General features: G+C 42.3%; 2 protein-coding genes across 3 annotated transcripts; one reads left to right on the top strand and one right to left on the bottom strand.

Annotated features, from left to right (window-relative positions):
- Positions 1-6,250: 6,250 nt before the first annotated feature.
- Positions 6,251-9,217, top strand: LOC100136469 (anterior gradient-2-like protein 2). 2 transcript variants are annotated; one of them, XM_014142492.2, is made up of 8 exons: positions 6,251-6,333; positions 6,780-6,912; positions 7,214-7,277; positions 7,568-7,620; positions 7,994-8,070; positions 8,279-8,342; positions 8,498-8,581; positions 8,906-9,217. In XM_014142492.2, the coding sequence occupies exons 2-8, from the start codon at positions 6,789-6,791 to the stop codon at positions 8,953-8,955; spliced, it is 516 nt and encodes a 171-aa protein (XP_013997967.1). In that variant the 5' UTR covers positions 6,251-6,333; positions 6,780-6,788; the 3' UTR covers positions 8,956-9,217.
- A 630-nt stretch (positions 9,218-9,847) lies between these two features.
- LOC106570321 (tetraspanin-13) lies at positions 9,848-15,097 on the bottom strand. Its single transcript, XM_014142513.2, has 6 exons — positions 14,845-15,097; positions 13,506-13,673; positions 12,811-12,891; positions 12,290-12,403; positions 11,883-11,993; positions 9,848-11,674 (listed from the first exon to the last, which is right to left on the bottom strand). The coding sequence occupies exons 1-6, from the start codon at positions 14,905-14,907 to the stop codon at positions 11,600-11,602; spliced, it is 612 nt and encodes a 203-aa protein (XP_013997988.1). The 5' UTR covers positions 14,908-15,097; the 3' UTR covers positions 9,848-11,599.
- Between the last annotated feature and the right edge of the window lie 1,032 nt (positions 15,098-16,129).

Here is a 16,129-nt window from a genome sequence, read left to right as displayed (position 1 = left end):
CATTCTGCAGACAAACTTTCAACTGGTTCTCCCCATTTAAGTTACGAGTTCAGAGGTCGAACCTTCTCATGTCTCCTACCGGGTCTGAGCTGCCAAACATCCCACCATTAGCTCAGACAAATTGAAACCCCTAGTCATTGGCGACTCCATTACCCGCAATATTAGATTTAAAAAGAATCATCCTGTGATCATGCACCGTTTACCAGGGGGCAGGGCCACCGATGTTAAAGCTAATCTGAAGATGGTGCTGGCTAAGGTTATAGCTGGTGAGTGTAGAGAGTACAGGGATATTGTTAACCATGTGGGCACCAACAATGTTAGATGAAACAGAGGTCAGACGCGTAATATTGCTACACTGTGTAAATTAGCTAGAAAGATGTCGACATTGAGTATTGTCTCTGGCCCACTGCCAGTTAGGGGAGTAATGAGCTCACAACTCAATCGCTGGTTGATCATTTTTCTGCCCCTCCTAAAATATATAATTTGTAGATAATTGGCCCGCTTTCTGGGACTCACCCATAAACAGGACCAAGCCTGACCTGCTGAGGAGTGATGGACTCCATCCTAGTTTAAGAGGTGCTCTCATTTTATCTATCAACATAGACAGGGCTGTAACTCCTTTAGCTCCACAATGAGATAGGGTGCAGGCCAGGCGGCAGGCTGTCTGCTGCTAGCACAGTCAGTGTAGTCAGCTTAGTTTCCCCCATTGAGACAGTGTCTGTGCCTCGATCTAGGTCGTGAAAATATAAACATGATAGTGTTTGCTTTAGCAATCTCACTGAACATGATTTTTGAAAGATACTGTGATAATGCCTCACCTCAAAATAGGACTACTTCATGTTAGATCCCTCTTCCAAGGCAGTCATAGTCAATGAAATAATCACTGATCATAACCTTGATGTGATTGGCCTGACTGAAACACGGCTTAAGCCTAATGAATTTACTAAGTTAAATGAGGCCTGTCCTCCAGTGACCATATCTCCTCTCCTCCAGTGGCCATATCTCCATGCGCAACCCGCAAAAGCAGAAGAAATTCTAAAAATGTTTTGCTGCAAATTTAAATGTATAAAAATAAAAAATAAAGATTTTTTAAATCTTTTGAGTTTCTAGTCATGAAGTCTATGCAGCTTACCCAAGCACTTTTATAGCTACTGTTTACAGGCCTCCTGGACCGTATACAGCATTCCCTGAATTTCTATCGGACCTTGTAGTCATGGCAGATAATATAACCATTTTTGGTGACTATCCACATGGAGAAGTTCACAGACTCCAAAAGGCTTTCTGAGCCATCATTGACTCAGTGGGTTTTGTCCAACATGCCTCCAGACCTATGCATTGCCACAGTCATACCCTGGATCTGGTTCTATCCCGTGGAATAAAAACTGTGGATCTAAATGTTTTACATCACAATCCTGGACTATTGGAACACCATTTTATTACGTTTGCAATCACAACAAGTAATCTGCTTAGACCCCAACCAAGGATTATCAAAAGCCGCATTATAAATTCTCAGACAACCCAAAGTTTCCTAGAAGCCCTTCCAGACTCCCTCCACCTACCCAAGGATGTTGGAGTACAGAAATCTGTTAACCACCTGAGGATCTAAACTGAACCTTGCGTAATACCCAAGATGCAGTCGCACCTCTAAAAACCAAAAACATTTGTCACAAGAAATGATCTCCCTACCTAGCTCCCCACCCGAGCCCTGAAGCAAGCTTCCAGAACATTGGAATGGAAATGGCGCTCCACCAAACTGGAAGTCTTCCAACTAGCTTGGAAAGACAGTACCTTGCAATATCGAAGAGCCCTCACTGCTGCTCGATCAGCCTACTTTTCGAACTTGATTGAGGAGAATAAAAACAATCCAACATTTATTTTTGATACTGTCGCAAAGCTAACTAAAAAGCAGCATTCCCCAAGAGAGGATGGCCTTCACTTCAGCAGTGATGAAGTCATGAACTTCTTTGACGAATAGATCCTGATCATTACAAAGCAAATTACAGACTCCTCTTTGAATCTGCGTATTTCTCCAAAACTCAGTTGTCCTGAGTCACTCATGTTTTTTAATCCTGTATCTCTCAAAACATTCACGAAAATAGTCATGGCCTCTAAACCTTCCAGATGCCTGCTAGACCCTATTCCAACTAAACTACTGAAAGAGCTACTTCCTGTGTTTGGCCCTCCTATGTCGAACATAATAAATGGCTCCCTATCCTCCAGATGTGTACCAAACTCACTAAAAGTGGCACTGAAAAAGCCAAACCTTGACCCAGAAAATGTATCAAATCTCCCATTCCTCTCAATAAAAATGGTAAAAGCTGTTGCGCAGCAACTCACTGCCTTCCTGAAAACAAATGATGTATAGGAAACGCTCCAGTCTGGTTGTAGACCCCATCATAGTACTGAGACTGCACTCGTGAAGGTGGTAATTACTTTTTAATGACGTCAGACCGAGGCTCTGCATCTTTCGTCGTGCTCCTAGACCTTAGTGCCGCCTTTGACACCATCGATCACCACATTCTGTTGGAGAGATTGTAAACCCTAATTGGTTTACACGGACAAGTTCTTGCCTGGTTTAGATCTTATCTGTCAGAAAGATATCAGTTTGTCTCTGTGGATGGTTTGTCCTCTGACAAATAAATGGTACTTTTCGGTGTTCCTCAAGGTTAGGACCACTATTGTTTTCACTATATATTCTACCTCTTGGTGATGTAATTCAGAAACACAATGTCAACATTCAATGCTATGCGAACAACACACAGCTATACATTTCGATGAAACATGGTGAAGCCCCAACATTGCCTACTCTGGAAGCCTGTGTTTCAGACATAAGGAAGCGGATGGTGGTAAACTGTATGCTTTCAAACAGACAAAACAGAGATGCTAGTTCTAGGTCTCAAGAAAAAAAGAGATCTGCTGTGTCATTCCCTGATCTGTTTCACCTGTCTTTGTGATTGTCTCCACCACCCTCCAGGTGCCGCCCATCTTCCCCATTATCCCCTGTGTATTTATACCTGTGTTCTCGGTTTGTCTGTTGCCAGTTCATCTTGTTTGTCAAGTCAACCAGCGGTTTTGTGTCTCAGCTCCTGCTTTTCCCAGTCTCTCTTTTTCTCAGACTACTGCAATGCTCTACTCTCCAGCTACCCAGTTAAACCACTAAATAAACTTCAGTTAGTGCTAAATACGGCTGCTAGAATATTGACTAGAACCAAAACATTTGATCATGTTAGTCCAGTGCTAGCCTGTCTCAGGCTTCCTGTTAAGACTAGGGCTGATTTCAAAGTTTTTACTGCTAACCTAAAAGCATTACATGGATTTGCTCCTACCTATCTCTCTGATTTGGTTCTGCCGCTCATACCTACATGTACACTACGATCACAAGACATAGGCCTCCTTATTGTACGTAGAATTTCTAAGAAAACAGCTGGAGGCAGGGCTTTCTCCTATTGAGCTAAATTATTATGGAATGGTCTGCCTATCCATGTGAGAGACACAGAGTCGGTCTCGACTTTTAAGTCTTTACTGAAGACTCATCTCATCTGTAGGTCCTATGATTGAGTGTAGTCTGGCCCAGCGATGCGAAGGTGAAAGGCAAGGCACTGGAGTGACGAACTGCCCTTGCTGTCTCTGCCTGGCCAGCTCCCCTCTCTCCACTGGGATTCTCTGCCTCTGACCCTATTATGGGGGCTGAGTCACTGGCTTATTAGTGCTCTTCCATGCCGCCCAAGGAGGGGTGGGTCACGTCGTACCAGGCTTTTTTCGCTATACTCAACTTGAGTGGGTTGAGTCACTGACGTGATCTTCTGTCCGGTTTTGAGCCCCCCTCGGGCTTGTGCGGTGGAGGAGATCTTTGTGGGCTATACTCAACCTTGTCTCAGGTATCCCTCTAGTGGGGCTGTGATTTGGCAAAGTGGGTGGGGTTATATCCTGCCTGGTTGGCCCTGTCCGGGCGTATCGTCAGATGGGGCCATAGTGTCGTCCGTCCGTCCGTCCCCCCCCAACCCCGCCCCCTTCGCACCTCTAATTCTCTCATCTCTCTCTCTCTCTCTCTATTGTAAGACCTGAGCCCTAGGACCATGCCTCAGGACGACCTGGCCTGACGACTCCTGGTTGTCCCCAGTCCACCTGGTCGTGCTACCGATCCAGTTTCTGCTGTTTTACCTGCGGCTATGGAACCCTGACCTGTTCACCAGACGTGCTACCTTGTCCCGGATCCGCTGTTTTCGACCCTCTCTCTCTCTATCTCTCTACCGCACCTGCTGTCTCAACCTCTTAATGCTTGGCTATGAAAAGCCAACTGACAATTACTCCTGAGGTGCTGACCTGTTGTACCCTCTACAACCACTGTGATTATTACTTGACCCTGCTGGTCATCTATGAACGTTTGAACATCTTGAAGAACAATCTGACCTTAATGTCCATGTACTCTTATAATCTCCACCCGGCACAGCCAGAAGAGGACTGGCCACCCCTCAGAGCCTGATTCCTCTCTAGGTTTCTTCCTAGGTTCTAGGGAGTTTTTCCTAGCCACCGTGCTTCTACATCTACATTGCTTGCTGTTTGGGGTTTTAAGCTGGGTTTCTGTATAAGCACTTTGTGGTGACATCTGCTGATGTAAAAAGGGCTTTATAAATACATTTAATTTGGGGTGTGAAAATGAGATGTAATCCATTAACAGTTTTGTTTCAAGTTCCTGTCTAACAGATGTTTCATTATATGAATGGAATTCTTACCTCGGTTTCTTTGAAAATAACTGCCATTATTTAAACTTGTTTATTTGGAATATAAATGAAGAAGGTTTCATATAATCAGAAGACCCCAAGAAAGGAACATACAAACGTTTCAGGGGATCTTTAAACAATCTCAAGCATCATCATGCACATCCACAACCTAATCTAAGCTCCTACGTCCTATTACCATAGTAGTGTATGGTAGAGCCTGGTAGAGTGTATGGTAGATCCGTGTTCTCAGGGCGAGGCTAATGACAGGTGGCCCAGGTGGCAGACGATGCAATGTGTGACCAGGAGTGGCTTTAACCCTGCCCTACACTGCAAATATTGACCCGGGGACAACCCACGTCAGGAACAGAGAGAGAGAGAAAGGAGGATAGTCAGTGCCTTAGGAGCTAAGGACACCTCAGCATTCTGAGAGAGCAAGAAAGAAAGAAGCAAATAGGAGTACCAAGCCTTAGTTAGGGTCACCTCAGCATTCTGAGAGAGGGAAGTATCAAGTAAGAAAGAGAGAAGGCTAAGGACAGCACAGCATTCCACTGCTCCATCATCCACACTAGAATTCATGGCAGCCTGATTTCCGGTCCAATGTGATATACTACGTAGCCCTATCCTTTTGCATTTCACATAGGTTAAGTAGCAAACACTCCACACCAACTCATATTACATCAGAATCCCATAAATCCAGATTTGCATCTTGTAAACAGCATCATTCAAACATGGATTTATGGCACAGTGGAATAAATGGGATTCAGAATGGGATACGGATGTAATATGCATTGGTGTGGTGTGTTTTAGAGTGTTTCCTAATATGCTTTAGACACATTTCATATTGCACTATAGTCAATGGCAAGTGATGATTCAGCAAAATGTGACAGCCAATTATCTCAGTAATGAAACAAAATATATGTTTTTAAACTAAAAAGTAAGCTAAAAAACTAAAAGCACAAAAAGAGTGAAAATAAGGCCACAAAAAATGGGTTAACTTCCCCTTCAATCTGTTAAATCTTTTTGTTTACTTTATGAAAGGTATTATTTATTACAATTTAATTATTATTATTTTTTCTTCATATTTTATCTTTAACTGCGTTGTTGGAAAAAGACCTGTATGTAAGCATTTCACTGTAGTTTATTTGATTTTATTGAGAATGATGTCAATCTTACAGATCTGACCTGATCCATGAACTGACTAATAGCCCCGATATCAAATCAGATTGCTAGATTTAATGCTGACCTGTCCTTGGATCTGTGCCAACTATTACGATTCAGCAGTTCCGTTACCCATTCTTATTATAAAAGGAAAACGTACATAACAACACTATCAAATCCTACTTTAACCAAACTTAATGATATACCTTAAAATGTCTGTCTGATAGTGAAATAATGGAGAGAAAGTCAAAATTCTAGAATCAATGGAACTGTCTGCCTCTACACATTCCATCAGAGCTTTGGGGGGAGAGAGGGAGAGGGTTGGTGTGTGGGAGGGGCCATCAGGTGAGCTTGGGGCCGGTGTATAAGAGCATGTCCAGGTGATAGAGAAGGGACACGGCAGTGCGAGTAGCAGCAGAGAAAAGGAGACATACAAAGGTGCCACGGAGAACAGGTAGGAAATATATCTCTCCCTCCACCATAAATCTATCTCCACTATCCCTTATCTCTCAATCTGATCCTTTTCCTGGTAAATGTGCCTTAAATGCTGTGAACTTTTCCAGAATCTTTCAGTCTATAAAAACGTGAACAACTCTGAATAGATGTGCAATTACTTGTAATTCTGCATGGCAGTTATTTATTCATTATTGTTTCCACTCAGCTATACTTTTGAGTTATAATAATATGAGGACAGAAGCAGATTATCTGTGCAGTTTTGTGACATGCATGTGGTATCTGGGTCTGTATTCACAATGATTCAGAATAGAGGTGCTGATATAGGATCAGTTTTGACTTGTAGATCACAATAATTAAAATGATATGGACAGGGGGAACATGATCCCAGATCAGCACTGCTACCTACTCTGAGATGCTTAATGAACTCTGTTTCCTTCCAGAAAGGTAGTAATCATGATCCGAGGTCTGCTGTCGGTGTTGTTTGTCCTTGTGGCCGTAGCCGTGTCGTCATCTCTGGCCAAGCCTGAGAAGAACATCGCCAAGAGGGGGAAGAGGATCCCTCAGACTCTCTCTAGAGGTAACTCTCCCTCCCCTTACTATTTTTCAAGGCTTATCACAGTGTAGTGTTTGAATGAATGAAAGAAAGAAAGGTTTTAAGAGTACAGTACGCTTTCTCCTTTTCCTCATTCTCAAAGCGCTGGTCAGTGTGGTCTGAGATCTCTAATGAATAGAGCTGACATACGATTCCTTATTCTACATGTCAGTGGAGGCATGTCTGTTCTACGCAATATATCTCTACCTGAATGTTCTGTGATGTTGCACCTTCCTGAGCAGACCCCAGGTATTCTGACACTGTTCTTCCTTTCGGCCTCCTGTAGGCTGGGGTGATCAGCTGATCTGGGCTCAGACCTATGAGGAGGCTCTGTACTGGGCCAGGGCACAGTGAGTGAACAGACTTTTATGACTACATGCGAAATGCCATCCTATTTCTTATGTAGTGCACAATAGGGAATAGACATTTACATTTACATTTAAGTCATTTAGCAGACGCTCTTATCCAGAGCGACTTACAAATTGAATAGGGTGTTATTTCACATACATATAATAGATCTGGATAACTGATGTGTTGTCTTTGCAAAAAAAGCAAATACATTTCAAGGCATTCCTTGGCATCTCCTTTCTATTCTATTCTATTCTATTCTATTGTAACCAGAACTACTTTGTCTCCACAGGAACAAGCCTCTGATGGTCATCTTTCACCTGGAGGACTGTCCCCACAGCGCATGTAAGACCCTGATCTCTAACCTCTGACCTACAGCAAATAAACTGCCACTTTATTGCACCTTCCTGAACAGACCTCAGGTCAAAGTCCCTCCCTTGGCTAGTTATGCATCCTGGCATTCTCCAAAATTGTGATACATCATTCAGTTGTATTAGATGCCAGGACTTGTTTAAACAACAATGATCAAACTCGTAGTAGAACAAACAGGACTCTGTTTGCCAAGGTGGTATATACCTCTAGCATCCTACTGCCATGTATGGAATAGGACAATAAAACAACTATGTGGGTATGTTACTCAACTGTTAATAGATGGAGATCTCTTAAGTCAATATAACGTATTCCATCATTTCTTTCATGATGTCTTTCGTGTATCCAGCCATGAAGAAGGCCTTCGCTGAAGACAAGGACATCCAGAAGGTACTTGATGAAGACTTCATCATTCTCAATCTGGTGGTGAGTTTTAAATTCAGAAAACGTTACTAGAATCATGCCAAGCACAATACATACATTAATTATCTTATGATCTTTTTTAGGATTTTACTTTATAGTATATATACTTTTTTGTATTCATATTTTACTTTTCTTTTTGTTTTTTAAACAGACTTTTAGTATTTAGAAAGACATAAATAATTATTTTGTGTTTCTCTCCCTGTGTTATCAGTATGAAACCACAGACAAGCATCTCTCCCCTGATGGCCAGTATGTCCCCAGAATCATCTTTGTCGGTGAGTGATGAGGTCACGTTTTCCATGCAGCATTCCATGCTAATGCATTTCAATATTTTGTCTATGATGGCATCAAACAAAAGTGACAGATTTGAATCAATAGTTCTCTCTCGCTCTCTCTCTGCCTCCCCCCCTCCCTCGCTCCCCCCCCTCAGATCCCTCTATGACAGTGAGAGCTGACATCACAGGACGCTACTCCAACCGCATGTACGCCTATGAGCCTTCTGACATCCAACTCTGTGAGTACAACTTGATCTTATCTCCCTTTTGAATGTTTGATTGCATACTAACAGTTTACATACTGTTAATAAATTAGTATTTAGGAGATTATAAATATTTAAGCATTTATACATATTTATAAGCTTTTATAAATGTAAGGTATTACAAATTGTAACCAGACATTGTTTTATAATTTATTCAAATATATTACATTTGGCCATTAGTGCCATCATCAACAACAACAAATTATTCCTCTGTGAGAAACAACCTGCTCTTGAGCGACTCTTGTGTGACTTAGTCTTGACTTCTCTTGAGTGACTCTTCATTTTCCCTCCTCCCTACAGTGTTGAGCAACATGCAGAAGGCCAAGAAGCTGCTGAAGACTGAGTTGTAAGCACTGACAAAGCATGTGACCCGTTGACCATTGTCCTGCGACTTCAGAGGTTTTCTGACCATTCTCAGAATGTTCTCTGGAGCCTAGGAGTCAGACAGTGGCATACTGTCACCATGTAAACCTAAGCACTGGAAATAACTAGTCTTTACTTTCACAAACGAATTTCAATTTTTTTTATGATTTTCCCTGAAACTCTCTGTCTTTGTAATGTATTGCTGTACATCTAAGATGTATTTTTATTAAATATAGTGCAATTCTTAAATGATGTGTGTATTATTGTAAAATGTAACCAGATTATCTGTATTATATTTTTTGACTGAAGTTAAAAGAGCTGTTAAAAAGAGAGAAACTGTGTGCGCATGAATGTGTGTGTGTGTGCATGTTTATGTGTGTAGCTAGAGAGTGAGTGCTGACATACATCCTGGTCACATCCTGAATGGGCAGGGCCGTTGAGGGTATGAAAGGACTTTTCCTGAGTCACTCCTGGTTGCCTGGTTACTGAACCGTCACAGCCTGGTTGCCTGGCTACCGAACCTTAACCAATGCCTTTGTTGTATAACGGGGCTTCCTTCTTAGAAAATACATTTAAAAAACACACACACACACACGACCTGAGTAATTATCTTTGCTCTTCATGGGAATCTATGCAAATGATATGCCAGAAAGCAAATGAAAGCATTACTTACTTACAAAACAGATTTTAGTTCCTTGGAAATGCTTAGGCTTCTGCTGTGAGCTGAGCTCAACATTTTGCAACTTCACTGGTTGTTTCTATTGAAACAGAGCACAACTAACCCAGTGAATGTCAACTGGTCAACTTGACTGGGCATTGATGGAAAATGGGTTACTATCATCGTTGAAAGGAAAGCCCAAGAACAGAAACGGGATGAAATTGATGTAAAATATCAATTTTATTGTGATTTCTTGTACAAAGGCTCGGGTACCTAGTTCACAGAACCATCAGTAGCAGCAGCACATACCAGCAGAGACATGATGCAGCAGCACATACCAGCAGAGACATGATGCAGCAGCACATACTAGCAGAGACATGATGCAGCAGCACATACTAGCAGAGACATGATGCAGTAGCACATACCAGCAGAGACATGATGCAGCAGCACATACCAGCAGAGACATGATGCAGCAGCACATACCAGCAGAGACATGATGCAGCAGCACATACTAGCAGAGACATGATGCAGCAGCACATACTAGCAGAGACATGATGCAGCAGCACATACCAGCAGAGACATGATGCAGCAGCACATACTAGCAGAGACATGATGCAGCAGCACATACCAGCAGAGACATGATGCAGCAGCACATACTAGCAGAGACATGATGCAGCAGACATACTAGCAGGACATGATGCAGCAGCACATACTAGCAGAGACATGATGCAGCAGCACATACCAGCAGAGACATGATGCAGCAGCACATACTAGCAGAGACATGATGCAGCAGCACATACCAGCAGAGACATGATGCAGCAGCACAATCGACTGCCAGTCTTTGAAACACTGTCAGCAGAACAAAGTGGATCATATTTGTTTTCAGGTCAGTCTTCCCCAGAATTTCATTGTGTTGGTATTCAGACGGCATAAGCAATTGACTCTTACATTAATGCATTTGGTTTAGCAGATTTCTAATAATTAAGAATGTTTACACAGAAATATACATAAAGAACAACTTTTTTTGTTGAATACTGTGTAGCATGATGACTTAAAGGCAACAACAAGCTGCTTAAATAGCTGTAGTTATGTAGTTACAGCACACAACTGTCAACAGCACGCTACAGTCCTGTTATTGAGTGTTAAAATCAAATGTACAAATATTCAATGATATCGTCAATCGCCATGCGCTCAAAATAATACAAACTGTTCTTCATTATGTCAGTCATTGTTTGTAATACAGGAGTCATTCAGTAGTCACAATATCACAGTTCACATGCTCTAATACTGGTCTGAGCATACTGAATGCTTGCCCATCAAGGGTGTATCAAATATCAAATGTATTCTCTGAAAACGTTGATTCCAAGAGATTTGTCATCGGAAGCAGAGCCATATACGTATGAGAGGTTAAATACAGGACATGATTCGGATTGGGAGTGGCCTCAGGTGTCCTATCAGGGTAATAGACTCATGCAGCATTTTAATATACAGCCAGGTCTTGTTCTTTAGGGCACACAACAGAAAACATTTTGCAACTGAAAATGTAAAGGAAAATGTAGTTCCTCCTGTCTCAGTCAGTTTTCTCCTGTTTAGTGCCCTAATGAACATGACCCAGTTCTTTTCCAGACACACACCTTTATGAAACACCACACAAAGGCCTGCCGCTTCGCTCAGCTGGTGAAAACACACACAAGTCACTCGCTTATTTACAAACACAGCCCCTAAAACAGGCGGCAAACCCACCTCCACCAGGAGAGCTACTGCAGGCTTTTGCTTCGGCCCCGCTTTAACTATCACAACCGATTCAGCTGAAAATGGTCCCGATGAGCATCTAATTCGTTTAGAATCAGCTGTGTTAGTGTTAGAGTAGAGCTGGAGAAAAAGCCTGCACATCCAGTAACTCTCCAGGAGGAGGGTTAGCCACTTCCAGGGTGTGGGATGAGGGGGGCGGGGCGCAGAGCAGTTGCCAGCAGTTACAGGAAGGCACTGGGATTGGCTCGAGGGTCTTTCTGGTTCCTGTATTGATACGTTAGCCACACCCCCAGGATCTGAAACAGGAATAAAGAATAAACATTACTGAGCCCAGTTTTATCATATTGACCCTACAAATAACAGATCATATACTGTAAATATATATTTTCATTCCCTATTAGATTTCATAAACTGCGGTTTACTGTAAGTCAATAAGTTCAATTGATTGAATGCTTGATTGACACACCAGAACATTCCCTGACTGTATATAAAGGGAGATCTCACCTCAGTGAAGCTGAAGAAGAGGCCTATCCCGCCAACGAAGCGCAACACCTCTCCTGCATGCGCCTGGATGTGCTCAGCACACGGTGAACAGGAGTGGTTGGGGAAACAGGCCTGTAGAGGGACACAGAGAGGCACCGCACAGATGGACCAGTTAGTCAGGAAATCTGCTTTACAGCCACAATACTGAATATACAGCTGCTGATATCATCAGAACCAGTTTGCTAAAAATATCAGAGCCATATCAACACAGATGTATGTGTTAAAACATGTTTTTTAGACAATCCCATTGGTTGTAATGATAGATCTTGGTATGTACCGACAGAGCTTGTGACCTGAGATGGAGAGGTCAAAGACAACATACTGTACATTGATTCAGTGCACCAGAGGGTTCATTTGTTAATGCTTACAGCGTCACAGGTCCCGTTGTTGTCTACATGGTAGAAGCCACAGCAGTTGAGACTCTTCTCTACGTCTCTCTGGGTGGTGTGAGAGTTGTTCCATCCCACCTCCAACAGTTGTTCCTAAAACAGGGGTACAACATCAAGCACTGACCACCATAGATACACCCATATACATATACATTAGGTGCATTACAATGCCTGTATACACAGGACCAGACATTTCTAAGGTAGTCTGCTGTTCTTGAACCAGATGGAGGTAAGTCTGAATAAAAAAGTGATTTTGAAATGTACTCCATAGTGCATGGAACCGGAACACCCCGCAGAGCCGAGACATGAGAGGTCCATAGATCTGAGATTTCACCACAACATTAACCAATAACAGACACATCCTAATTCATTAGCATATGTTGTCTTGTGTCTATCTAGAATTGAATCACAAGATTTCTGTGATTTGCCTGAGAAGTCGTTTTTGTTCCTCTAGAACTTAAAGGAATGTTGTTGTGATTGACAGGAGGTTGTGTTCCTACCTGCTGATCCTTGTTGATGGCCAGACAGGCGCTGGAGACAGAGAACTGGACGATGAACACCATGAAGAGGATGATCATATACTGGGCTCCACTGTCAAGGAATAACACTCCAATACACACATTGTCAACACAGAGCTTTTGTAGTTTTGAACCAGTTGGTCACACTTCCGAAGGCGAAGGTCACTTATTTTCAACAGTCAACTGTTTTATTTCTCTAAACTTCTGTATTAGTAATATGGAATATTATAGATTAATACTATAATAATGTAAACTAATAATGTAATAATAACACTGTAATAATGACTGAAAGCCAGTCAGTATTATGCCCTGATGACTAAGCCAGAAGCAGGGGTGGGCAGTATCTACGCAGGCTGACTACAATGTGCAATACGATACTGGACCTGGTCTCACAGATGTTATTGCGTGTGCATGCCATGCATGAATGGAAAATCAGCAGGGATTTTCCCACAAAATACAGTAGGGTAGGGGTAAGATATCAGTACAGCCTGGAAAACAAGTAATGGATAAATAACAAGGGGCTATGAGTCCTAACACATAGCCAACCCAAGGCCTCAATCTACTTGACCTGAAACTTGGCCCCAAACCTGAACTCAAGACATAATTCAAATTCTAGAGCCCAAATTCACTTGGGTCTTGGGTCAGGTCAAGTCTGCCTTGGTGGAAGGTTGGGATACGAAGAAGAGTAGGACCTGGTGGTGCTTCACGGCGCCGATGAGGCCGACCAACGCCACGAAGAACAGGAATACGCCCACTCCAATGACTCCGCCCACCACCTGGAAGCTGGACACCAGGCCAAACCACTTCCCCCACGCAGCGATGCCGATCATCAGCAGACTCACCATCTAGAGAGGGAGGGACGGATAGACGGACCGACAGAAAGACGGATAAATAGACAGGCAGGCGCAGACACAAACACAGAGACAGACAGCCAAGATGACCCTAAACAACAGATATCTTATGTCATTGTATGAAGTATGAACTGTATGAACACTCCACAGTCAAAGAGTAAAAACTGCACTGTGTGTGTGTGTGTGTGTGTGTGTGTGTGTGTGTGTGTGTGTGAGAGCGAGAGAGAGAGAGAGAGAGAGAGAGAGAGAGAGAGAGAGAGAGAGAGAGAGAGAGAGAGAGAGAGAAAGTGAGTGTGGACATTGACCGGAAACTATCAGATAGGCTTACAGGTTATGGTATGTAATAAAACAAAGTGAGTGGTGTTATTGCAGTGGTATAACCTGTCAGAAGGACACAGGCTACACCTCAGACTGTGTGCTTTTATAAATAGACAGGGGCGCAATGTCCCCAGTGAAATTTGCGCCCCTGGAAATAGAAGAAGCAACAGTCAAAAGTGTAACATCATTTTCTATCATTAAAACATTTATCTGCCTGTAAATGTATATTCAGTTTAAATATAGGTCACCACTGGTCTGTTTTGATGCCACAAACACTCCGGCAAAACATTGGGTGGTGTTGTGGACATTTGAGGGTTATGTTAAGGGACATGTTAAGGGTTTGTATAGGAATGCTATGGAGTCTACACACACGGTATGGCCCATATAATGTTGTTTTCAGTAACAACCACTTGATAAGAGATATCAGGAATGGTTAGAGCTGAACAAAGGCAGGATACACCCTTGCATTGGAAAGTGTCAGGACTCAGGAGAGAGGAAACGAGATAGGAAATGGAGAGAGGAGATAATATATATAGGCCATTTTAAATATTCAGTTGCCTAAATACTGAATATAAATGTTAATATTTTTACGTGCTGAGGTTACCTTTGTCAAACAGGAGACGCAAATCGTATTCAAGACAAAGGTTCAGTTTTAATTATTTATAGCAGCAGAGCCTGCTCTGACCCAATGTATTTTTTAAAACAGGCTGTACCGCAACAATGTTTCTTACACACCCGCACAGACCGCATAAAAAACGTCATATAGGCTACCGAACCAACGCCCAAAACCTGTTACAGTATAGCTTAATAATACTCCATATGGTCAATTCTGGAATCGCATACTCACAACATAAAGGATATTGAGCGCACAGAGGGAGTGCTTGGAGCAGGTGAAACCCGAGCAGGCCATCGTTGAGATTTTTGATAATAAGCCAAACGAATAATAGGATAAAGCAATTCCTTGTCAAAACTAAATAAAAATGGAAATATCCCAAATCAAGACGGTTATGATTGTCCCCACTACAAAGTCTGGTCGCGAGATGAACTAGTATTCTGCCAGCAGCACAAACGTTGACGTCATTGATGTATGGTAATGAGGAAACCTTAAAAAAATAAAAGCCTGGATTTCAAAACATTGCAATGAGGATAACTCATTCAAATGATATTGCATTTTAATCATTGGCCACTTTTATTGTGCCAACAAGAAAATGCAACAAGTAATTTATGAAAACAAATTACAAATAATATGTTTAAAAAAAATGAATAATGTTTATAATGAAAGAAATACAATGTTGACACTGGTATATTGACAATATTGGGCTGTAGGGAGAACACTTTTCTACCTTTCTCAGCTAAAGTGTGGTGAAAAATACTCAGCAGGGTTTCAACTAACCAAATATGGCTAGTTTTGGAGGGGAATATTTTATAGACATATCAAATCAAATTGTATTTGTCACGTGCTCCGAATACAACCTTACAGTGAAATGCTTACCAAGAATGCGGTTTTAAGAAAAATAAGTTTTAAGTAAAAATAGATGAGTAAAAAATATAAAATAAAAGTAACAAATATTTAAACAGCAGCAGTAAAATAACAATAGCGAGGCTATATACAGGGGGTACCGGTACAGAGTCAATGTGCGGGGCCACCGGTTAGTCGAGGTAATTGAGGTAATATGTACATGAGGCAGAGTTAAAGTGATTATGCATAGATAAAAAACAGAGAGTAGCAGAAGTGTAAAAGAGGGGTCTGGGTAGCCCTTTGATTAGCTCTTCAGGAGTCTTATTGCTTGGGGGTAGAAGCTGTTAAGAATCCTTTTGGACCTAAACTTGGCGCTTCGGTACCGCTTGCCGTGCGGGAGCAGAAAAAACAGCCTATGACTAGGGTGGCTGGAGTCTTTGACAATTTCTAGGGCCTTCCTCAGACACCGCCTGGTATAGAGGTCCTGGATGGCAGAAAACTTGGTCCCAGTGATGTACTGGGCCGTACGCACTACCCTCTGTAGTGCCATGCGGTCAGAGGCCGAGCAGTTGTCATACCAGGCTGTGATGCAACCAGTCAGGATGCTCTCGATGGTGCAGCTGTAGAATCTTTTGAGGATCTGAGGACCCATGCCAAATCTTTACAGTCTCCT

This window comes from Salmo salar, chromosome ssa14 (genome assembly GCF_905237065.1).
Source record: "Salmo salar chromosome ssa14, Ssal_v3.1, whole genome shotgun sequence".
In the NCBI taxonomy this organism is placed as follows: Eukaryota; Metazoa; Chordata; class Actinopteri; order Salmoniformes; family Salmonidae; genus Salmo; species Salmo salar.
Note: the sequence above shows the minus strand (reverse complement) of the source record. Positions and strands in the feature narration are given on the sequence as shown.

Excerpts from the sequence above, each read along its gene's own strand:
- LOC100136469 (XM_014142492.2), top strand. The coding sequence starts at position 6,789 with ATGATCCGAGGTCTGCTGTCGGTGTTGTTTGTCCTTGTGGCCGTAGCC. Across the intron at positions 7,621-7,993 it reads GGACTGTCCCCACAGCGCAT|CCATGAAGAAGGCCTTCGCT; the intron begins GTAAGACCCTGA and ends TCGTGTATCCAG. Across the intron at positions 8,071-8,278 it reads TCATCATTCTCAATCTGGTG|TATGAAACCACAGACAAGCA; the intron begins GTGAGTTTTAAA and ends CTGTGTTATCAG.
- LOC106570321 (XM_014142513.2), bottom strand. The coding sequence starts at position 14,907 with ATGGCCTGCTCGGGTTTCACCTGCTCCAAGCACTCCCTCTGTGCGCTC. Across the intron at positions 13,674-14,844 it reads CGCTCAATATCCTTTATGTT|ATGGTGAGTCTGCTGATGAT; the intron begins GTGAGTATGCGA and ends CTCCCTCTCTAG. Across the intron at positions 12,892-13,505 it reads ACCAGGTCCTACTCTTCTTC|TATATGATCATCCTCTTCAT; the intron begins GTATCCCAACCT and ends AGTGGAGCCCAG.